Raw genomic sequence first — 24,774 nt, 5'->3', positions numbered from 1 at the left:
GCAGAGAAACCGCAAATAGAAATAAACATTTTAGAGCAAAACAAAAACATTGATTTATAATTCATAAGCCTTACAGGGTATTGTTGTAAATCCGGTATTGCCATCTTTGCATGGAGGGTTACTTGAAATTACGCTTACAGTCCAAATGAAAAAGAAACTGATTATTCGCCAAAGGCCCACCTCTGCCCCTTTAGTAAAAGTAAATTCAACCTATATGAAGCATAAAGTCTGACCGCATCAACCTTGTTGCACCGGCTAGTCCTGTCTATAGAGCTAGGTACAGTACAAACTGTGACTGGAAAGGTTTACCCGGTTCGGAAATTAAAATGTACTACGGCAAAGGCCCTATTTCTTCACAATCTAATGAGGAAATTCAAATGTACTAAATTTTGACCATTTCGTCTCAATTAGAATATAATAATAATAATAATAATAATAATAATAATAATAATGATAATAATAATAATAATAATAATAATAATGATAAGAATAATAATAATAATAATAATAGTAATAATAATAATAACAAAAATAATAATAATAATAATAATAATAATTATAATAATAATAATGATATCAATAAGAAAAAAAATATTTCAGTTTAGAACTTGAACTATTGGTTCCATATCTTGGGAACTATATTCATCCCTCCCAGCACTGTATACTCTCTCTAATAGGAGAATGGAATCACAAGGTTTTTTTTATAAAAACCAGAAGAAATTTCAATTCTAATTTGAATTGTTTAGGATATGTTGGTTGCAAAGCAGATTCCTAAAACCAAGGTGATGATTTATCAAACAGAGATTAGAATGTTTTTTTTAAGTATTAAAAGTAACAGTATTCTTGCATACTCTTTACTGCATACTAAGGTATATCTTACTGGATGTATTTGTGCTTGCGCTAAACAATATATATATTCTTATAAAAAAAATGGATCACAGTTACTGAAGGGAATTGTTTTGAGGGACGTTTTTAAACATTTAAAGATTTTAGCCTTACAAGAATCTAAGATGTAAATACAATTTCAAAATACAAGTTGGCTTTTATTGTACATACACCGACATGCATGCGACTATGTCTAGCATGCGACTATGTCTAGTATGTTACTATGTCTAGCATGCGACTATGTCTAGTATGCGACTATGTCTAGCATGCGACTATGTCTTGTATGCGACTATGTCTAGCATGCGACTATGTCCAGCATGCGACTATGTCTAGCATGCGACTATGTCTAGTATGTGACTATGTATAGCATGCGACTATGTCTAGTAGGCGACTATGTATAGCATGCGACTATGTCTAGTATGCGACTATGTCTAGCATGCGACTATGTATAGTATCTGACTATGTATAGCATGCGACTATGTCTAGCATGCGACTATGTCTAGCATGCGACTATGTCTAGCATGCCACTATGTCTAACATGTGACTATGTCTAGTATGTGACTATGTCTTGCATGCGACTATGTCTATTATGCGACTATGTCTAGCATGCGACTATGTCTCGTATGCGACTATGTCTAGAATGCGACTATGTCTAGCATGCGACTATGTCTAGCATGCGACTATGTTTAGCATGCGACTATGTCTAGCATGCGACTATGTCTAGCATGCCACTATGTCTAGCATGTGACTATGTCTAGTATGTGACTATGTCTAGCATGCGACTATGTCTATTATGCGACTATGTCTGGCATGCGACTATGTCTCGTATGTGACTATGTCTAGAATGCGACTATGTCTAGCATGCGACTATGTCTAGCATGCGACTATGTTTAGCATGCGACTATGTCTAGCATGCGACTTTGAGTTTGATTGAATGGTCAACGTCCAAGTCATGAATTTCAGAATTTTCAGAATCAGTTTTTTTTAAATTATTAAAGAACGACGATGAAAAATAAAGTAAAAATTTTGCAACAAACTTGTTAGATGTTTAGGAACATATTTCTCAAAAGAAGTTTGTCAATAAATCAATGTTAAAATCAATTATTTCGTTTCATCATTATATTGAATTTCTTATTTTCTAAGATTTTGTTCGCAGATTTCTACAAGTTCTTCAAATTTCGTCTTTTCAAAAGAAATTTCAGAAAATCTGCAGGAAATCTTTGTGAATGACAAGAGATTGTAGAAAATAATAAGTAAATAAGATTACTTATCATCGATGATAAGCGTTAATTTTTATTTTCTTAACCGGTTCCTTAACAACTAATTTTGTTTACATTTTTTGTCGCTGTTATTTAATAATTAAAAAAAACGATTCTGAAAACGTATCCACCCAAATTCATGATTTTGAACATCGACTTTGCGCTCAGTAAATATAAGTCGTAGAAACGTTTTATATGTCTCAAATGAATCCTAAAAATGTGTCCACAATTCTACATTCGCAAGCATCCAATGAGAACCAGAAAACTAAAAAATAGACTTTTAGACTTAAGTGTTCGTTTATATAGACCAATGAGCATGAGAAAAAGCAATTGTGCAGTGTAAACAGACCAACTTTAATAAATAAGTAATTCAATAAGTTAACAGTAAACTAGTTACTGTGTAAGAGGCTCCAAGGGCGTACTCAGGGGGGCTTTGCCCCCCCTACACCTGTTTAGGGGGAGGGGCTGGGCCCCCTCTTAAACTCAGAGCTTTAACACTTTTCAAATCTGAAAATAAATAGTGAATATTTTTTCTGCTAGTTTTGTTTCTATAAATCACATAAAGGGAGGGAGTGCGAAAACTAAAAGGGGGTATATGCTTGCGGCGAATAATAAGCCCTTTTGATCGCATATACTAATCTCACTTCCATCTGTTGTGTCTATAAGGAGAAAATTGTTAAAAACGACTTATGCTGAAGAACGTAGCGTTCATACAAATTCGGCAAGTTGCAACATTCAACTCGGCTCGTAAAAAATCAATTTAATTCCACACAAGTCATTCAGATATTACAAACAATAGTCGTCGATTATTTTTCGACTCATTCGTATATAGTTGATATTTCGTAATATTTTTTTGTTTTTCTATGACGTGATAGTTACCTTTGAAATAATTTTCGTATGTTTGAAAATCCAGCACCAGCGAAATATTATTTTTTTGGACAACAAAATCAAAATATTATGAAAAATTAACTATATACGAATGCGTCGAAAAATAATCGATCACTTTTGGTTGTAATAACTGAATGATTTGCTTAGAATTGATTATTATTATTATTATTAGTAGTAGTAGTTTTTAACATTTTTCTTCTTAAAGACGCAACAGATGGAACTTGGAAGTAAGATTAGTAGCGATCAAAAGCGCTTTTTAATCGCATTAAGCCCATACCCCCTTTCAGTTTTCGCGAACACTCCCTTTAAACGAGGGTTTCCGATTATCAAACTGAAAGGCATATATATATATATATATATATATATATATATATATATATATATATATCACTTAAAACCTAATGGAACGCAATAAATGCAATTACTTATTGCGCAATTCCGATCAACAACATTGAGTTAAAAAAAATCAATTTAAACTTTGGTAGTGGCATATAATAAACTGAACTTCACTAAAATTTCAGTCTTAAATTCTAAGAAATTTGTATTTAAACTTATTTTTTTATTTTATGATATTTATATACAGCATGACAACCAGAAAACTCTGGCATAAGAAGACGACTTTTAGACTCTGGTTCTGCTTTCATGGAATAAGTGATTTAATAAGTTGTTAATTTAAAATTTGTTGCTTTGTAACGACATCTAGTACACTGTAATGTTGTCTTCCTATGCCATAGTTTTCTGGTTCTCACTGTAGCAAAATATCACAATTAAAAATATTTTTCGGTGGCAAAGCTTAATTCATTTGTGCGCAATTCCGCGACTATTTAATTGCTTCCTTATTCGAGATGGCTGAATACAAAAATTGCTGAATACAAAATAGGATTTGAATATATTCCGAATGTTCCAGAATAAAGGTTCTATATATAGAGCAAATTACATTTCTACCATTCAAATATTTAAAATTCATAGTTAAGGCATTTTTCTTTTAATTGGGATAATCCTAGGCAGCTTAAGGATTATTTCGACAGAAATAAAAATTCTAAAAATATTTCTGTTTGTTGACTTCAAATTCACATCCGCAAACCGTTTTTTCATTTATTTAACGATATTGTAAAGTTTAATAAATTAAGTATAACTTTAACATAATACAGTTTTGAAATCTCGCAAGTTATGTTTGTTTATCTTGCATTCCCCCCCCCCCTGGTTACGGGCCTGATGTTTATCTTTTTTTAATTCAACTATATATAAATGTGGCGAAAGATAATCGATGACTATAGGTTGTAATATCTGAATGATTTGTTTGAAATTAAATTGATTTTTTTTACGGTCTAAGTCGTATGTTGCAATTTTCTCAATTTGTATGGACGCCAGTTATTCGGTATGAGACGTCTTTAACAATTTTCTCTTTATAGACGCAACAGATATATCTGTTGCGTCTATAGAAGTAAGATTAGTGGCGATCAAAAGCGCTTTTTTATCGCATTAAGCCTTTCATTTTTGCGAACACTCCCTTTAAATTGTGATTGGAAACCGTACTTTAAAGTATCCAAGAAGCAAAATGTTTTGAATTTACAGTTGAAATTTGCCCCCCCCCCCCCTAAGTACGCCCTTGAAGAGCTTCAAATACACTTAAATATTACCAAAATATGTTGTCTTCTAAATCCAAAGTTTTCTGGTTCTAACTGTATTAAACTGTTTAGGGTCCGAGTGTTAGGTTAGGGGGGCCGGGTGTTATTACCACTTTTATTATTTCTTAAACAACCACTTGTATTATGCAGATTATTCTGAATGAAGACGACACCCGCGGACTGAAACAAGGAGATGGATTAGATACTTGTCATCTTACTATAACAAATGATAAAACAGATCAGGAATTTTAATTGTTTATTTCTCAAAAACTTTATGAATTGTTTTATTTAAATTTTATTCATAATTATTTTAAAAATTATATCAGGGGAAAACTCAGCGGAATACACTTTGTCTCTCAAGAAGGTAAAAAATCGTCTTCTATACAATGGTCACAAAATCGAAATTTAAAGACGACCTTACATTTGTTTAAATTCTTACATTTAGTCTACCTTATTATTTCTCTTATTGGTGGTCAAACTTTGAACTATGGATAATATTAATAATTAATTTAATGTCGTCACTTTTCAGACCAACTGATTGCGTTTACATAATTCTGAAAGGAGAAGATAAAAAAATAGGTATAACCAACCTACCTAACCTACCTAACCTACCTAACCTACCTAACCTACCTAACCTACCTAACCTACCTAACCTACCTAACCTACCTAACCTACCTAACCTACCTAACCTACCTAACCTACCTAACCTACCTAACCTACCTAACCTACCTAACCTACCTAACCTACCTAACCTACCTAACCTACCTAACCTACCTAACCTACCTAACCTACCTAACCTACCTAACCTACATAACCTACATAACCTACCTAACCTACCTAACCTACCTAACCTACCTGACCTACCTAGCCTACCTAACCTACCTAACCTTCTATCAGGATACAATGAATCAACATTGGAAGTTGTGAGAAAAGGAAATATAAGTTTTCTGAATCTATTTTTCCCTGGTTGCGGAGAAACTTACAGGTTTGTGTTTTTGGCACGTTTTCATTTAAAATTATATTTCAAGTCCCTTTAACCGTCTCAATACGTTTACAGTTCCTTTATCCATCTCAATATGTTTACAGTTCCTTTAACCATCTCAATATGTTTACAGTTCCTTTAACCATCTCAATATGTTTACAGTTCCTTTAACCGTCTCAATATGTTTACAGTTCCTTTATCCATCTCAATATGTTTACAGTTCCTTTAACCATCTCAATATGTTTACAGTTCCTTTAACCGTCTTAATCTGTTTACAGTTCCTTTAACCATCTCAATATGTTTATAGTTCCTTTAACCATCTCAATATGTTTACAGTTTCTTTAACCGTCTCAATATCTTTACAGTTCCTTTAACTGTCTTAATATGTTTACAAGGTACGTTCCATCATTTAAATATTTTATTCTTAAGAAGTTTGGTTTAATCAGACATGTAAATTTGTTACCCTAAAAGAAAATAAGACAAGACGATCGTTTTAAAACGACCGTTTTTTGGTTTTTAAAACGATCAGTTTTGGTTCTTTTCTGCCATTTGTTTTTACCTAGAATAACAATTTTGCATGTTTGATAAAAGCAAACTTCTACAGAACGCAATTTTAAATCGTTGGACTCTTCTCAGATTTTCGTAAAACCTTTCAAAAATCGAAAATATTTAAAGTTTATGTAAAACTGATCTAGCTTTCGCCCATCCCTAACTGTATTACTATTCACACCGTACAAATCTGGTTTTTGCTGCAGGGGTGTGAGTATTTTCAACTACAAAAACAATCGAACCACAAGGTAATGATTTAGAAGAAAAACAAGACTTTTAAAGGGACTGTGAGCGTAATTTCAAGTGACCCTTTATGCAAAGATAGCAACGCCCTACTTACAACTGTGCCCTTGAAAACTTTATCTTATCAAAAATGTGGAAAATAGCGTCGATTTTCTATAAATTGTTCTATTGCTTCTTCTATGAATAGCAAGAAATGTAATTTTCGCAGAGAAACCGCCAATTGAAATATGGTTGAAGGAACAACGATATGAATATCTAGGTTATACTTGAGATCAGACTAAGTGTTTAATGGTATAACCGTTTAAATCGGACTTTGCCATCTTTGAATGAATAGTCACTTGCAATTAAATGGCTGAAAGTTCCTTTTCAGTTTCTGCGTTCAAGTGGGATAATATGAACAATTCAATGTTATTGATTAGAGTTCAGAATAATTATTATTTAGATAATTTCAAACAGATATTGATAAACAAGCTTCAGTAAAGGATTCATCCTGTCTGATTATCTCAAATTGAAAATAAAAAAAAAACGTAACTGTTCTGTGTTCAAACCTTAGATTTTATAATTTAATTATGAATTCCATGCAATAACAAATATTAAAATTTAAATTTGTATAATTTGTTAATTTTCATCAAATAATATTTTTTTAACCAATAATCTTGTTAATTTCATCAAAGATCATTTCAAACTTTTCTGAAATTTATCATTTTATGAGGGAATTTTAGCGCATGTGGAAATTGTTGAGGAAGTTGCTGTTGGGAAGTTGCTGTAGGGGAAATTGCTTTTGGGGAAATTGCTGTCGGGAAAATTAGTAATTGGAGTAGTTGCTGTTGGGGAAGTTGTAACGGGAAATTATTGCCGGAAATTGTTGTTGGGGAAATTGCTGTTGGGAAAATTAGTGATTGGGGAAGTTGCTGTTTGGGAATTTGTGACGGGAAATTGTGATGGGGAATTGCTGTTGGGGAAATTAGTGATTGGGGTAGTTATTCTTGGGAAAGTTGTAATGGGAAATTGTGATGGGGAAATTGCTGTTGAGGAAATTTCTGTTGGGAAATTGTGTTGGGGAAATTGTGTTGTGGAAATTGCTGTTGGGGAAATTGTGTTGGGGAAATTGTGATGGGGAAATTGCTGTTGGGGAAATTGTGATGAGGAAATTCCTGTTGGGAAAAATATTTTGGGGAGGTTGTGACGGGAAGTTGCTGTAGGGTAAATTAGTCATTGGGGAAGTTGCTGCTTGGGAATTTGTGACGGGAAGTTTTTTGGGGAAGCTGCAATTGGGAAATTAGTGATTGTGGAAATTGCTTTTTACAGATTTGTGACGGAAAGCTTTGGATTACATTAGGAAAACGACCCAACAACGTATAATTTCCACTTAAAAACCTTTTTTTTTGGTTCTAGGAATTTACGTCTGAAAATAAAGCATTTCTGCCAAATCAAGGGAGTTCCCAGGGGTAGAGTTGACTCCCTACAGGTTTCTTAGAAAATAAAAAATTATGTTTTTTCTTATTTGAAATTTTTTGTAGATATATTGTGTTTTAAAACCTCATTTAAACATTATGGTTTTTTTGTAATTCCTCAGATTTAAATCAATATTTTGGCCTTTTTCTAACTCACATACTTTTTCAATGCCTTAAACATGTACAATTTTGAACTTTAAACCACTTCCTTTATCAAATAATCTTTGGAAAATTTTGTCAAATAATTAAAGTTTTTTTTAATGGTTTTGAGCTTCTGAAAACCGACTAAAGTACTCAACAATGTACACAAAAATGTTCACAAAAAACGTACACAACTTTACATAAAAATGTACACAAATGTACACAAAATGTACATACACAAAAATGTACACAAATGTACACAAAAAATTTCACAAATGTACACAACTGTACACAAAAATGTACACAAAAATGTACACAAGCGTACACAAAAATGTAAACAAATGTACACAAAAAATGTACACAAATGTACACAAAAAGTTACACAAATGTACACAAAAATGTACACAAATGTACACAAAAATGTACGCAAAAATGTACATAAATAATATTTAGTCAGGGGATTTGAACAATCACAAACTGAATGTAGAACATTACCCCATGCTCTGGTATTATAGGTAAATATTTTTAAAACAAATTATTCTTCCAAAACATTCTTTAAAGTAATTTCTCAAACTTTTCTACCAATATATCAAGCCCTTCTTTCAAATAATTGTTGATAGAGTAACAGTTTAGCAAACTTTTAATTTCTTGCAAATGTAATTAAATCACTTTAAAATTAAGAAAGTTTTCAATGGTGTAGAATTTTTAGACCATTATAATAAAATTTGTTATTTTTGGTTCCTAATACTTTAAAGGGTACCTTAAAAAGACTTAAGCTGTTTAATTCAAATCAGTAACCTTCAATACTTTGCCTGAACAAAATTAACAGATATCCATGTTTTTATTTTTGTAAACTTTTTTGTCAATAGAGACTTTTGTATTTCTTACTCGAGAAATATTATAGATTAAATTTAGATTTCAAGAGTACCAGTGTGAATTAGACATGACCTTTTTTTACAAGTGTATACAAGAGTACCTAAAATAACAAAAACAGTCCCTGTAAAGGGACTGTTAGTAAAATTCCAAGTTACACTCCATACAAAGATGGTAATGTCCAATTTAATATGGCGCTTTTGCTTATCCAGTATGAATTTGGTATCGATGTTTTTGTTTCTTTCAACTTCTCGTTTTCACTCGCGCATTTCTTGCTTATCAGAGGCAACAGAGAAAAACAACTGTATCTTCCACATTTTCAGATTAAGGTTTCAAGGGTACCGTTGTAAATCGGAAACTATCACCTTTGTATGGAGGTTCACTTATAATAACGCTTACAATCATTTAACAACATTTTTTAAAGGAACTCCTACAACGGAACGGATAGTAAGGGGGAGGTCATCCCTTCTGGTCCTTCATATTCAACTTTTTACGTTTTTGCGAACAAATTTGGATTTGAATATAACTTGAACCCGGCATGGGAATGTACTGCTGAAAGTGAATCAGTTTACAGTGACAGTTGTAGGAAAATTATAGGTAACTTCTTGTATAAATACTTTGCTTTCCTGTTTGTTTGTGACCGATAAACGTCAAAATTGAGCCCAAATGTTGTGTGGGACCTCACTTGACCCCATCGGAAAGGTTTATGGATGCTTAAAATTATAAAAAGTTGTCTCCAAACCTTTTTTTTGTAAAATTTTGGAAATAAACGAAACGATTAATTTGACTCAGCAAATTTTTTTTTTTTTTTTAAAGAGTAAATGTTAAAAGAATTAATAGTTGAAATAAAAGATAGGCGCAATGTGCCCAAAAGCCTAGTATTTTTTTACTTTATATTACTACTCAAATTTTAGTTTTCGTTATTAGTGTCGGCCAGTCAATTTTATTTAAAGGGACAGACCAGCTATTGTAAGGTAGTTAAACTGAGTATGCAGTGTTGTGGACAAATTAATTTTTTGTGTCTTTTTTTCTGTCAAATTTTTTTTTTCACAAAAGTTTTCTTTTGAACTCTATTTTATAATTAGTCAAAATTGCAACCACTATATTAACCCTATCTCGATTAGGTTATTTTTGACTAATGTAGCTTGGGGGGAGGGGGGGGGGTGTTTTCCACCCCCCTAAGATTTTGCCCTTAGATTTGAGATAGGGGAGTGTGATACATATCCCTAGTACACCTTTTCAAGGCCTGCACATTAAAAAAAATTAGATCTTTAACTTTAATGGTTAGGGTGCTTTTAATAAGTTCAAAAAGTATGTCGAAAAAATTTCTAAAAATTATTATTTTCACTTTTAGCAAATAATAACATATGAAACATGTTATTATATCCATTGTTCAAGACCTTTTCAAATATTTAAGTCTTTGCCCTGGAGCTTAATTAATAAAAAAGCTATTAACCATTTCTGATTTTGTTTAAACCCCGACCCGCCGTTTGACCATTCTCTGTGCATAAAACAAATTTGTTGCAAAATTTGTTCATAACTATGATGTTTAGAAAGTGAAGAAGTTTTAGCGTTCTATTGTAAGCCATTTTAAAGTTATTCAGATTAGAGCACTGCACAGGCTGAGGGAAGGGGGCGCGCCCCCCCCAACCGTGATAGGGTTAAAATCTTAAGAAGTAATGTTTGCATCATACAGTGATAACCAGAAAACTGTGGAATAAGAAGACGACATTAAAGCAAACAATTAAGTGAATTTGATGTTATTTCAAAGAAAATAGTTTTACTTCAAGTAACTTATAAAATAACTTACTAAGTGAAATGGGTCTATTTACATTCTGAAGTTGCTATGTTGTCTTCTTATTCCAGAGATTTCTAGTTATTGCTACAAATCCAAATGTTTAATTGGCAGATGGGGAGGTATTTATGTACATCGAACATGCCAATGTATTGTACTATGGATCTGGAAAAGGCGAATATTTCTCTAAAGTGAATCTGATTCCAATCATAAACTCTGGAGTTACACTAAGTAAGCTACTTTTAGACCACAGTGCACTTCAATTTAAAAAGATTGCAGCATGTCTGATTCACATTGGACCCTTTTCACTTTTGTTATTATCAAGAAGTATGAGATATCCTTTTTTTCTTTATTTAAAAATTGATATTTTAAAGATTAGTTTCTTACAGACAAAAAAGAAGTGTCACAAATGCCAGTCCAATTCTATCTTAGTTACAGAAAACGCACTGTATCTCTGTTTTCTACAACTGTAGTTTGAGCCAGGTCTATTCACTTGGGAAACCATGCACATCATTTTTACCCCTGAATCCTTTTAAAATGTTTAAAATCACTACATGTGGCCCTGCCTAGTAATGACAACTGCCTGGGATTACATGTGGGTAAAAGATCCAGACCCATTGCCCCGCTTCAAACCAATTTAACAGGGGCTTGTAATACTGGGCATTTCTCCTTACTGCTTCGTGTTGTTTTTCTCTCATTGCTGGATACGGTTGTTTGAAAACGTTCTTGTATAGTTTCCGTCCAATCTGATAATTCACTTTCACTATCAGCCTTAGGGATGCCATGAGATAAATGTTAGTTTGCCCTCTAGCGGCTAAATTAACCAAGTGATATAAATGTTATGTTTGTCCACTACTGGCTAAATTACTCAAAATGATATTAACTATTTATAACACTGTTATTTTGGTTTGTTGTGTTATAAAGTTTTTAGACAGAAATTTTCTTTCATGAAGATCGAAGATTTAATTTTGTCCAGAGCTTTAGCGAGTGACTAAATATAATCTAAAAAGGCTAGAACCTTTGAGATAAAGAGAAAATTTAAGTCCAAAATAATAGTGTTAAAGGTGATTTTATGAAACATTTGTGCACTTTTCTTATTTCGATGGCTATTTTAAAATCCAATAAACTTTAAAATAAAGCAGAAGTAAGAATAGAAAGTTTACTTCAATTTAATTTTCATTTGGATTGAAAAAAAGTGTTTTGGAAATATCATGCATTTTTTGGCGAAAATCCAGGAACCAATCAAAACTAAATAGCACATGTGCTATAATGTACAGCTAATTCAACTTTATAGCACCTTCATTATGAAATTCACAATGATGTGAGGAAGAATGATAAAGTACATAATAGTTTCATAAAAATGTTTAGTTTGCCCTCTATCGGCTAAATTACACAATATAATATAATGTTTAGTTTGCCCTCTTCCGTTCTAAATTAACCAACATAATATTAATGTTTAGTGTGCCCTCTGCTGGCTAAATTAACTAACATGATATAAATTTTTAGTTTGCCCTCTACCAGCTAAATTAACAAACATGATGCAGATTCTCAATATATTCACATTTCGGGTAAATTTTAATTATGTAAATTGAAAACGAAAATTTATTTTTTTCCATAATTTTTATCGTTAAACTGACATACATTTAATGATATTTCAAGCAATCTTGTTATTGAAGTTGTGCATGCCTGGTTCACAGTCATACCTGTTTAAACCTTAATCTCAAAATTAAACATTATCACCTTTTTAATTCAGTAATCATGACTTCTTTGTACTTTTAAATGAATCGACTATTTAAATTGTCTGAGAAATCTCAACTATGAAAATATGTCCCCTGTCATTTTTAGCTATTTTATCTGAAATAAATATCTTCAAAAACTAGTTTTTACAAATTTTTGTTAAATAAAGGTTTGGCTGGCAGTTTTTGGAGCAACTGTTCTATCTGTTCTATTCCTTTACTTATTGCTGTTCTTAGATTCAACCTTGTTGAATTATGGTATCTTTTACGATATTATTCAATCATATTTTGACCACCATTTCCGACCCATGATTCCACATTAGTGGAACGTTAACAAAACGTTCTTTGGGACAATTAAGTAAACTAACTAGCTGCTTGTCAACAGTTCGTACAATTTTAATTAAAAAAAGTGTATAAATTACTTTTTTGGAAAATTTCAAATTTTTACCTAACCTAAACAAGAAACATCGGAAGTCGGAACCCTTCGTACAATAATTTAAGTAACTGGAATATTGACAGGATTGAGAGATGGGCATGCAGCTTTTCTGAATTTTGTTTGTTCATTGTTTGTGAAAGACCCATTTTCATTATTTTATACTTTCACAGTATGAAGCTTAACATTGTTAAGATAAGATAAGATAAGATAAGATATAGTTTATTGCTTAAAATACACTTCAAAGTTATGATTTTTACAGGCAAAAATCTGCAACAATTTTTATATAGTTTACTACATGTGTTGTAAATAAAACCTATTTCATTTATATCTTTGTAACCTGTAAAAATATGTTCTTTAGTTCATTGACCCTAGCACTCAAATTTTTTTATACCTAAATATAGACAGTTCAACACAGACTCTTGCTATTTACGGAGGATATAAATCTGGATATATAGAGAGCACAGAGTTTGTGATAGTGCATTTAGGCTGATACAGACTAAGAGGAGTTTAGGCATTATCTACAATGTGGTGGCAGAGGTGGGATCTATGAACTCAAGCTAAATGCCAGAAACTTAGAAGTTCAGAAAGAAGAGTCCAGTAAAATCATTTTTTAACAGTATAGCAAGAGAAACACTAGCAAGGGAAAATATACCTAAAGGGAAATTGAGACTTACAGAACAGATGCAAAGCATTGCTGCAACAAGTGATACAGTGAAAACATATAGTGTATACCCTACACTACCAAGTGACGACTCAGATATGGAGGAAGATAACCACTTAGAAGTGATGATGCGGAAAATGGAGCACATGGAGGTTGCACTATGGAACAGAGATGCCGAAACAGAAAGCACTATGGAAGGAAGTACAAGCGGTGAATAAAAAGGAAGTAGACACGGGGTATGTTTAGGTCTAATGCCAGAAGTGTGTGTAGCCGGATGTTAGACCTAGCTTTAGCTCATCTGCCTTAACCCATTAGTGACGAGACGGTCAATTTTGACCGGGTAAGGTTTTTATTTTTTAGCGCCTTCATTTTTAAACTAAATGTCGTCCTGTTTCATTCCCACCCTTCCTTTAGATATGCCGAGTATCGCCTATAGGTTGCAGGCATGTTACAGGTCGATAGGGTGATAGAACAGCTAGCAACAATTGGGAGAGATTCAAATTCAGGAACCTCCAACTCCAACAGATATAAATCTGTGAAAAATGTTTTGCAAAACTTTTATATTTCTATAAAAAGTTTGCATTTGATGTTAGTTCTATGCTAATGTTACGTTCAGTGTAAAAAGTTTATGTTTACTGCTCTTTTTAGCCTTTTTTTCTGCCCGGTCAAAATTGCCCGTCTCGGACCAGGTCAATTTTGACTGCACTGTCGAAATGCCAGTTTTTAGGCACACACTGTGCGGTATACACCCTACCCCAATATAGTATATTTACACACACACCCTCCTGTATAGTATATATCTACACCCCACACCCCACCCCATGTATGGTATATACACCCCCCTCCCTGTAAAGTATATACACCCCCCCCCTGTGTAGCATATATACACCCCCCTTGTATAGTACAATTACACCCCCCCATTTAGTATATACACCCCCCATATAGTATATATATACCCCCCTGTATAGTAAATATACCCCTCCACCCTGTATAGTATATATAAACCCCCTAGTGTAGTAAATATACACACACCCTGTTTAGTACTTACACACCCCTGTATATATGATAAACACCCCCCCCCCCCTCAAGTTTCAATTTTTTTTCAATGAAGGTTAGTAGAGATAAAGAGCCGGTCAATTTTGTCCGTCTCGGCATATGTCAAAATTGACTGCCCGGTCAATTTTGTCCGAGCCGAGACGGACAAAATTGACCGTTTCCTGCTGCAGACTGTCAAAAATGACCGGGCAGTCAATTTTGACCGATGCCGAGACGGACAAAATGTGCCGGGTTTTGTATCTCCACAACCCTTCATTGAAAAAAATTGAAACTTTAGATCTACTCTATGGATAGTATAATGAGTTAACCCTGTGAATTTCAGCAAGATCAGAAAGAATTATTTGTCTCGTCACTATTGGGTTAAGATTACTGATTATCATACCTAGATGACATTCTCATGTACTCTATGGATACCTTGGCACGCTTAGAACACTAGGGAAAAGTAGTACAAGCACAAATCAAGGCAGGACTCAAGATCCAACCCAAGAAAACCAAGATATTTCAAGACAAAACTTGAACAAAGTGGTCAAGGAAGGTGTACAAATGCTAGACAGTTATGTACCTGATATACAGAACTGGCCAAACCTTATTTCTTACGTTCACATCAGAAATCATATGAACTCTATGAAGAAGACATAATGTTTTGAGTGATCTGAAGACATGGAAAATGATTTTCAATAGTTAAAGGCAGAGTTCACAGCTGGGAAAATTCAGGCATATGTATACTGGATGTAAAACTAAAGAAAGGTTTCAGTTTGTGTGATGATACCACTGGACACAGAGGAGTGAACAGAACATTAGACAAATTCCAGAGGATATTTTTTGTACTTTCTGCATGTGACAAGATTTGTAGATTGGTAGAACGTTGTGATGTTTGTCTAACTAAGGAGAGGAGCATCAAAGCCAAGATGCGCCCTCACGAGCCCAGTACTGTTGGAAACTTAAGTGAGATATTATTTATTGATCTTGTAACATTATGAAAAACAATGAGAAAAAATCATTATTTATTATTCCCATGCACAAAGAATTCAAATGATTTGGCAGTGCATATCTGATTTGTAATAAAGAGGCCAACACTGTAGTTACAGTGTTTGTATGTGAAAATTCACTGTTATTGGACTGCCAAATAAAATCCATCCTGGTAATGGTATTGAATTTGCCAATCAATTATGGCAAGAACTGTTTTTGGAATTGATTAATTTTGAATATTAAGACCTCGCCCTGTAACTCCTCCTCTAATATTATCTAGCAATGGCATAGAAGGATAATGAGTATTTTGTGTACCATGGGCAGTTAGATGCAAAATGAATGTGATCTGGGAGTGAAAATGACCTGTCTGACCTATAACATGATGGTTCATACAAGTACAGGACAGACCCCATTTTTCGCTTCATTTGGATGTGAAGCTACACTTCCAGTACACTGGGTATATACAGATAGATGGCATTATTAGCCTAGAGGGAGACAATGCAAGAAAGGTTTTAAACTACTTATGCTGGCTTGAGAGAGAAACAGCAAGAGTTGGTAAAGAGAAATGCTCCCATGTTATCAAATTTCGAGATTGGGGACTGGGTTTGGCTCTTTGACCCAAAAGTGATACCAGGGAGTTGATACTGATCAATTTCGTATTATGTTATTACAAGTAATTACACACTTATTACGAGAAACAAGGCTATTTTAAAAAGCATAACTAATGCGTTATTTAGTGTAATACTCATGCCTAAGTGATAGAAACTGTTACGCTTACAAGTAATTCACGCAACATAATTACGACTGGAGACCATACAACACAATAAAAAAGAAAACATTAAAAGACAATCACATGAAAGACAATATATGAAAGACTTGTTATTCTCATGAAACAGTTGAGGACTGTAAAAATAAGTAAACTATTTTCAGATATGAATATATCCCTTCCTAACATTTTTTTGTACTTCTTTGGCGCGTACTTTCAAGAACCCCTAACCAGCAGATTAAGAAAAGGTACTTTTTTTCAATTTTTGTTTATCATTAAATGTTTAACAGATTCACTTTTAAAACTTCTCAAAATAGAAGGAAAAAATTAATACTTTTAAGATTGATTTGATTTAGGGAAAAGATTTGTGCAGTGTTTCCAGTTTTTTTGGTTGCTCTATACTTTCTTTATTGTTGCTGCCTGGCAATGTGACCTAAGGCAAGTGTTTAAGGAAAACAACATTTTTCTGGGACATTTTTCATTTTTAAGTTGGAGGCACAAAAATACAAAATTAAAAGTGTCAATTTTATTTATTTTTTGGGGGGGGGAGGGCACTGAGAGGATGTCTGCCCCTTCACAAAAACAGTAAGATGTTGATCATATTTCAATTTTCAAGCCCATTGAAAAAGAATTGCTGACTTTAATGTTTCCACTACTAGAAAATTTTGTAAATCAGCAAAAAAGTAAAAAAAAAAAGTAAAAATTGCATCCATTTTAAAGGCTTATCAAAAGTTTAAATTTTAGATCTGTATTTTTTAATAACAAAATTCCTTTCAGTTTTCATAATTAGCCAACTCTAGCACTAAAAAAAAAAATGCAAATTTCCTTTAAGTTTATATCTATTAATAATCAAGAAATTTCAATGTGATGAAAATGAGATTCTAGGGTAAATCAAAAGGTTTGTTTGTGCAGGGCAAACCTGATGGCAACTGAATATGAACCAGAAATATCTTCTATGGCCCAGATGGCAGACAAATCAAATTTTGTGGTACTAGATTAAAAAATAAAATTCGAAAATGCAAAGTTGATGAGTTTTACTTTCTTTATTGAGAGATTTATCAAACTAACAAAATTACCATAACAAATTTTTCTTGTGATATTTTGCCATCTTAAAACTTGGCAAAAACTTGAAAAAAATTCTAGTTTTAATTAAAAAATATTGAAACAATTGGAAGTATTTCACTAGATATTATGGTAAGCTTTTGCAGAGTGAATGTCTTGCACATAAATGCCATAAATATACAATTTCTAAGTCAATTTGTATAAAATTCAGATACAATACCTTGAAAACCAAACTTTTTAAACGTCCCATTCTTAAAATTAAATAAAAAAATATAAAATCAATTGCAAAATGTTAGTTGAAGAAATACAACAAAACTGGATTAAATATATTTTTTAAACTTAAGGCTAATTTTTACACAAAAGTTTCTTGACACAAAACATTAGCTCCCCCCTTGACCATTACCTTCTTTGAAGAACTAGAAAGTAATGATGATAATGATGAAAATTATGTAAATTATTATAATGATGATAATGATGATAATGATGATAATGATGATAATGATGATAATGATGATAATGATGATAATGATGATAATGATGATAATGATGATAATGATGATAATGATGATAATGATGATAATGATGATAATGATGATAAAAATGATGATAATGTTGATAATGATGATAATGATGATAATGATGATAATGATGATAATGATGATAATGATGATAATAATGATAATGATGATAATGATGATAATGATGATATTGATGATAATGATAAAAATGATGATAATGATAATGATGATAATGATAATAATGATGATAATGATGATAATGATGATAATGATAATAATGTTAAGCTGCATCAAACTAGAGACTTTATGTTTGAAGAAATCCATAGCCAGAAAGAAATCGACAAACTCAAGTAATAAAAAAATATAAAAAAAATAATTATGAATAAATTAAAAAAGATTAAATTTATGTTTTTTATTTACCCAAACAATTAATTAATTCAAACATCAATCTAATAATTTCAGGGCCGAACAGAGATATATTGTACGAAAGTAAGAAATTATTGCTTTGTTGGGTCAGGTGGTTCATGTGAAGAGGATTTAGCCTGCTTATTAACAGTCTCATCAATTTCTAAGACAGGGTCAACTTTGAAGTGTTGCAATAGCGAGGGCTTTGATCATACTGCTTTAACTCACTTATGCTTTTATGTAGCCCTTTACATGTACATTTTAGCACTATAACCCACTTGTTGTCAGGTTTGGTTTTTGAAAAGTAATTGGCAAATTTCTCATAGATTTTTGCTTGAGAATGTGAGATTTTTAATGACAGTGAATTAATTAATATCAACGTAAATGAAAGAGCCAGATTCACAACCTGACAATTTCCTTTTTTGTCATTCTGCATAAATTTGCATATTGCTTTTTTAGAGAAACACAACTTTAAAATTATCACTAAACATAAAAACTTCAAAATCTTGCTTAAATAAAGGTATAAAAGGTACAATTGTGAAATTGATATGCATCTGTTCTAATGGAGGGTCACTTTATAACTTTATTGTGTTGACAGAGGCCGAATTTAAAGAATTTGAGCGGCGGCTTTAATTTAAACTGCGGCTCAAATATGGTTGGTTCGTCTTAAAATTGTATTAAGTTTTTAAAGATTTAATTCGACGATCAATTGAAACCGGTTGTTGGTTGAATTGAGACGCAGCTTAAATTCATTAAATTCGAACACAGATCTGTAAAAATGTTTGTCTTTCATTTTTTTATTCTTTTAACTATGATAATGTGTATCAGTGACAGTGAATCTGGGGACTATATTGTGAATAGTGGAGCCTGTTCATCTGAGGATTTGAATGATATGAAATATCTCGTCACAAACCAACAACTTACAACTGGAAAGGTTAAGCACTTTTTTCATTACAATATTTGAACATCTATAATCTTTAATCAGTGATGTCACATACGGATTCTGTCTATCTATGCTGAGGAGACAACATTTTTTGTACCTTGGAGCGCATCAAGAGTAACCAACCTTTGTAAAGATCCTTGAGACTGACATAGGGTAGGGGTAGGGTTGTTAATCGTTTTTGTAAACGATCGTTAAACGATCGTTTTTTGTTTCGTTTTCAAAAACGATAGTTTCGTTTTTGGAAAAAACAATCGTTTTTATAAACGACCCATTTGTTTTGAACTTTTAGAAAACGAATAGCGATCGTTTTTGAAAACGATCGTTTTATTAAAACGATTTGCAACCGTTTTTTATACGATTGTTTTTAAAAAACGATCATTTTTGAAAAAAAATTTTATTTACAATTATGTTAACGATCGTTAACAAAGGGTCATCGTTAACGATCGTTAACGAAGGGTCGTCGTTAACGATTGTTAACGAAAGGTCATCATTAACGATCGTTAACAAAACGACAAACTTTATCAAAACGGTCGTTTTTGGAAAAAAATTACATGCAACTTTATTGAATGTCATTTTACATGAAGTTTAACAGTTGTGGGGGAGTTAAAACTCCTTGATATTTTTTTAAAAACTACTCAATGATAAGTACAGATGCTCTTCAGGTCGGTTTCCTCTCTTCGTTAACGATGGTTTACCAAAGGGTCGTCGTTAACGATCGTTAACAAAGGGTTGTCATTAACGATCGTTAACGAAGGGTCGTCGTTAACAATCGTTAACAAAGGTTGTCGTTAACAAAAGGTCGTCGTTAACAATCATGAACAAAGGTCTGTTGTTAACGATCGTTAACAAAGGGTCGTCGTTAATGATCGTTAACGAAACGACGAATTTAAAAAAACGATTGTTTTTCAAAACGATTGTTTTTCAAAACGATTGTTTTTCAAAACGATCGTTTTTCACAACGAGCGTTTTGAAAAACGATCGTTTTAAAAACGACCATTTTTACAAAACGAACTTTTTAAAAAAACGATCGTTTCGTTTTCGATTTTTCGTCGTCGTTTTCATAATGAAACGATCGTTTTTCTGAAAAATGAAAACATTAACATCCCTAGGTAGGGTGTGAATCAATACATGCAGCGGGTTGGTCAGAATGGTACAAGGAGTTGGTCCAGTTTGAATTCAATTTGACCCTATAGTCCTACTAATGTTTAGGTGAGTGTATCCGTGAGCCTGACTTCAGATTATAAAGCTATATTTGTTCCTAAATCCTTGTATGGTTGGTTGTATAAGAGGGATGGAGATTTTACAGAAACTATTCAGATGTTCCTAGCTAAACTTAAAGATTCAGGTACTTGCAGATGTAGATTGTAAACCACATTGATGCATCACCCTGATAGCATTTCAACAAAGGACGACTTCCCAAATGTGCAATTTCCCAAAAGCAACTTCCCAAAGGTTAGGTTAGGTCTTCTGAGGCAAAGCAGGCTGCCATAGGGGCCGAGGGCTATGGCTAGGTAGGGCTTGGGTACAAGTGCTGGGACTTGAACAGGCTAGGGGGACGAGCATTGCAGCTAGAACAGACTTGGGAGGTTGCTGCTTGGGAAATTGAACAGTTGGCAAGTTGCCAAAAGTGAAACTACCCTAGGTGAGTTGCCACTTGGGAAAAAGCCTTTGTGAAAGTACCCTAGACTAATCTGGACTAGATTTTGATTTCTTCAATTTGTATTCTTAATTGCATTTTTCTATTTTTTTGTATACCATATTGTTGACTTGCAGTAATATTATATTTCTATCTGTGTTATATCAGGATTGATATTTGAATTATTTTGTCTAGACTATTTTTTAACATTATAAATGTCAGGGCGCCACATTATAGTGCCGCCAAAGCTGCATCACCTGGCGGCAAAAAGTAGCGACAGATAAATCTAAGAATTTTGAATAAACATTTATATTGATTAATGTAAACAAATATATTCATGGAAGATTGTTGTATTGGATTTATGATCATGTCAGTGTATTATTGAAATTGGAATTTTTATTGTGACAATCATATGTTAGACCTTAGATAACCTTACATTGGACCATGTTTTGCACTTATCAAACCATGAATGACAACTTTTGTTTTACTTACTAACTTAAAATTATAAAAAGCTGTTTATGAACAAACAAATATTAATGCTTACTTACTAAGTATTTGCTCAAAAAACAACCTTTTCCCAATAACTTTAGAAATATATAGAACCAATCACATATTTGTAAAATAATTAGAACTTGGACTGGATTTAATAAATTGTAGAGGTCGTTGAACTGCCGGGTCAAATCCCGAATTACCAACCCTCTGTCTAATTCATTACCTAGATCCTCATGTAATTGATGATTCAGGATTTGAACTGGTGGCAGAGGCATAATTCACATATCCAATATTTGCATGTCATATTGATTTCTATTTTAGGAGTTGACATATTTATCGAAAAAGAACACTTTGGCAGAGCTCTCAAAGTTTATGAAGCTGAATCCCAACCTCTTCCACTGACTCTAGAGAACTTTTATTTAACCTTTATCCTGTACATTGTGGGACTTGTAGCTGCAACAGCTATATTTCTCTATGAAATGTATTTCAAGAAAACTTCAACTGTTAATTAAATAAATACGTTAGAATTGAAATTTGAAATTTGAAATACACAATAAATTATTCTTATTGGTAAATTTTCAAATATTTCTATTATGTTATTAGCTTAAAGCACTTGCTCTTTTGCAAGCTTAGAAAAGTGACGTTTTATACCATATTTTAGGAAAATTGCGAGGAGGAAGCAGTCCAATTTAAAAAAAATCATTTACGTTTCTAAGATTTGCGTTTTTTTGATATTTGTTGATAATATGATTTTTTTAAATGTTGGGGGTAAGTGGTCTCCTTTGAATAAAATTAAAAATTTGATAACATAAAAAATTCCTAATTATCACAATAAGGAAACCATCAGACTATTTTGGTTAAACCAGACGTCAGCCAAGTACAATAAACTGAAATATATATGTATCAATATATATTTCTGGAACCGGATCTAATAAGTTATAACAGGTCGTTGAACTACCTACCGCCGGTTCAAATCTTGAATCACTGATTCATAAAGATTTAGGTAATTAATTGCATTGTAATTTAAAGCAGCTGTACTAGGTAGTTTAACGACCTCTCAAATGAACTAGATTTCAATGTTTAATTTTGGAAAATGATTGTTTTCACTTTAAAAGGGACTTGCACATTTCTGTTGCGAGAAAACATTTATGAATAAACATTTGTAAACCTAGAAAAGAGAAATATCTTCCACATTATTGATCAGATAAAGGTTTATATTGTACTGTTGTGTATCGAGCATTGCCATCTTTGCACGGAGTGTCACTTGACATTATGCTCACAGTCCATTTAATAAGTTGTATTATTTGCTTCTACAATAGAATAAGATGAAATTTGTTTCGTGTTAATTATATGATTAGAAGTTAGAACTTTATTGCTGTGAATCTCCTGATCAAGCAATGATTTCCATTTTATTCACTCTCATTCATTGAGTACTTGTAAAGGAATAGAGTTTTTGCCACAAACTTAAATTTTCGAATTCCAATATCTCAGCAACCTGATGTTGTTAGCCTTTGATATTTCAAACTTAGATACTTTGAGCTAACAGAATTCATAGTTTGAAATATCTAAGGTCTCCTTGCAAAAGAGCAAAAATAATGAAGCAATCATTCAAAACTTTAAAATCAATTTGGCAAAGGTGGATGAGTAAAATAATAATTGATGAAAAATATACAAATATTTGCTTGACCGCAGGAGCACACATAGATGAAGAATATACAAATGTGGAATACTTTTATCAATGAATGCTTGAACAATTAGACTAGGAGGAAATTTTAAGCTCTGACTATCTATGTTTGTCATTTTTTTGCACTTTAATAGATAAATATGACATATAAATATGCACCGAGATAGTGCTACCATCTATGCACTATGCTAACATTAAAGTCTACAATAGCTGACTAATTTAGTAATTTTTGGAGGAGGGCTGATTCAGAACATGAATAATCTGTTGAAATTCTCTCCAAGATTAGTACAAGATATTTAGATTTTGCTGAACTGAATTTCTTAACTTCTGATCCAAAGCTCTGTGGGCAAATTCTTTGAATTTTTATAGCTTTATTGGCCATTACTTACAGTTAAATATGTGATGGCAATTGTAGACTATAATATTTGTTATTTGGAAAGCTGTTACTAGTTAACCTGAACCATCAACACCAAAAAGGTCTTAAAAATATTAAATAAAAGGAAAAGAAGTCACTAAATAAATAACTAAAACAAAATAATCATTATGTACAGAAAATGGACATTGGTACTGAATCCAAACAGATATGCAGTACAGTTTAATCTATACATAATGTGCATAGTCTAGGTTTATGAAAACTCAAAAATTAAAAAAATTAAGTAAAAATGTTGAAACTTATGGATATTATCAGGGAGACTGGATCTTAGCTACCTCTACGTGTGTTTTAGCCTGAGTGTACACTTGGAATAGTTTACTGATAAAGGATATTAAGAGATTATGGCATATTCATACAGTACAAAATATCAAATATGCAGTATGCTTTCGGAGTACAAGTGTATTGGCAAGTTTTGTATCTTGAATTTTACTAAGTTTTCTCAGAACTGTTTATTAATGATGAAATATTGCTCTGTAAAAAGGATGTAAATGTAAGTCTTCCTGTGAAAATGGAATCCTGCACACGATAAAGGAGTAGTGGATTTTAAAAGTTACATAGAAAACAAATTCTCCATTTAAATATTTCCAGAAATCACCCCTGAGTAATGTAATATACAGATTGACCTTTGGAAGTGAAGTACATGGCCTGTACAATTAGTAAAGGATTATTGTACATCATCACTCTATAGTCTATATACTATAACCTTTTGGTTCTTACCTTTAAACTAACGGCTACCTGAAGTTTTTCTTTTTTTTAATGGTTGGAACTAACCGTTAACAAAATGGCTAGAAATAGTTGGAACTTGCCCAGCCCTTGTTAGATGTTGGTCTAGTTCTTGAAATAAACTGGACTTAATAGTATACAGGATACCAGCAATGGTTGTTCTTCCAAAGTAGTTCTCCCCATAGATTATTTATTTATCTATAGTTCTCCATAGATAAAGATAGATTGCACCTAAGACAACATTTTTCATCTTGAAAGATATAAATGTACAGAGATGCTTTAAAGATATTCCTATTATATAGATTAACTAGGTTGGTTGTGAACATTGGCTGTTTTTATGATATTGAGTACTTGTGGTGTACATGAGTTCTGTAGAGAGAAATTCAATTGTTAGGTTAGTCCTTCTCATGTCCTTCTTCAGTTCTCGTCAATATGAGATATTGCTCAGTGAAATATTTTTGTTCAAATAGTTCCATTCCCGGAGTTATTTTACACTAAATTATGAAATCCATGAAAACACCAAACCACCCTGCCTATCATTGAAGTACACTTTGACC

At 32.5% G+C, this 24,774-nt stretch overlaps 2 protein-coding genes across 2 annotated transcripts; both read left to right on the top strand.

Moving 5' to 3' along the window:
* Positions 1–601: 601 nt before the first annotated feature.
* On the top strand, positions 602–18,600 carry LOC111717868 (uncharacterized). Its single transcript, XM_023493323.1, has 17 exons — positions 602–694; positions 747–782; positions 4,811–5,024; positions 5,190–5,239; positions 5,558–5,645; positions 6,398–6,439; positions 7,830–7,902; positions 8,483–8,544; positions 9,327–9,499; positions 10,812–10,928; positions 12,204–12,265; positions 12,604–12,691; positions 16,486–16,569; positions 16,678–16,759; positions 17,234–17,309; positions 18,187–18,251; positions 18,364–18,600. Exons 8-17 carry the CDS (start codon positions 8,528–8,530, stop codon positions 18,392–18,394), a joined length of 795 nt encoding a protein of 264 aa, XP_023349091.1. The 5' UTR covers positions 602–694; positions 747–782; positions 4,811–5,024; positions 5,190–5,239; positions 5,558–5,645; positions 6,398–6,439; positions 7,830–7,902; positions 8,483–8,527; the 3' UTR covers positions 18,395–18,600.
* Positions 18,601–19,123: 523 nt separating this feature from the next.
* Positions 19,124–21,930, top strand: LOC111717876 (uncharacterized). Its single transcript, XM_023493335.1, has 3 exons — positions 19,124–19,240; positions 20,459–20,594; positions 21,699–21,930. The coding sequence occupies exons 1-3, from the start codon at positions 19,124–19,126 to the stop codon at positions 21,887–21,889; spliced, it is 444 nt and encodes a 147-aa protein (XP_023349103.1). The 3' UTR covers positions 21,890–21,930.
* The last annotated feature ends 2,844 nt before the right edge of the window (positions 21,931–24,774 follow it).

This window comes from Eurytemora carolleeae, unplaced genomic scaffold, assembly GCF_000591075.1.
Source record: "Eurytemora carolleeae unplaced genomic scaffold, Eaff_2.0 scaffold456, whole genome shotgun sequence".
Taxonomy (NCBI): domain Eukaryota; kingdom Metazoa; phylum Arthropoda; class Copepoda; order Calanoida; family Temoridae; genus Eurytemora; species Eurytemora carolleeae.
This window is presented reverse-complemented; position numbering and strand designations above follow the sequence as displayed.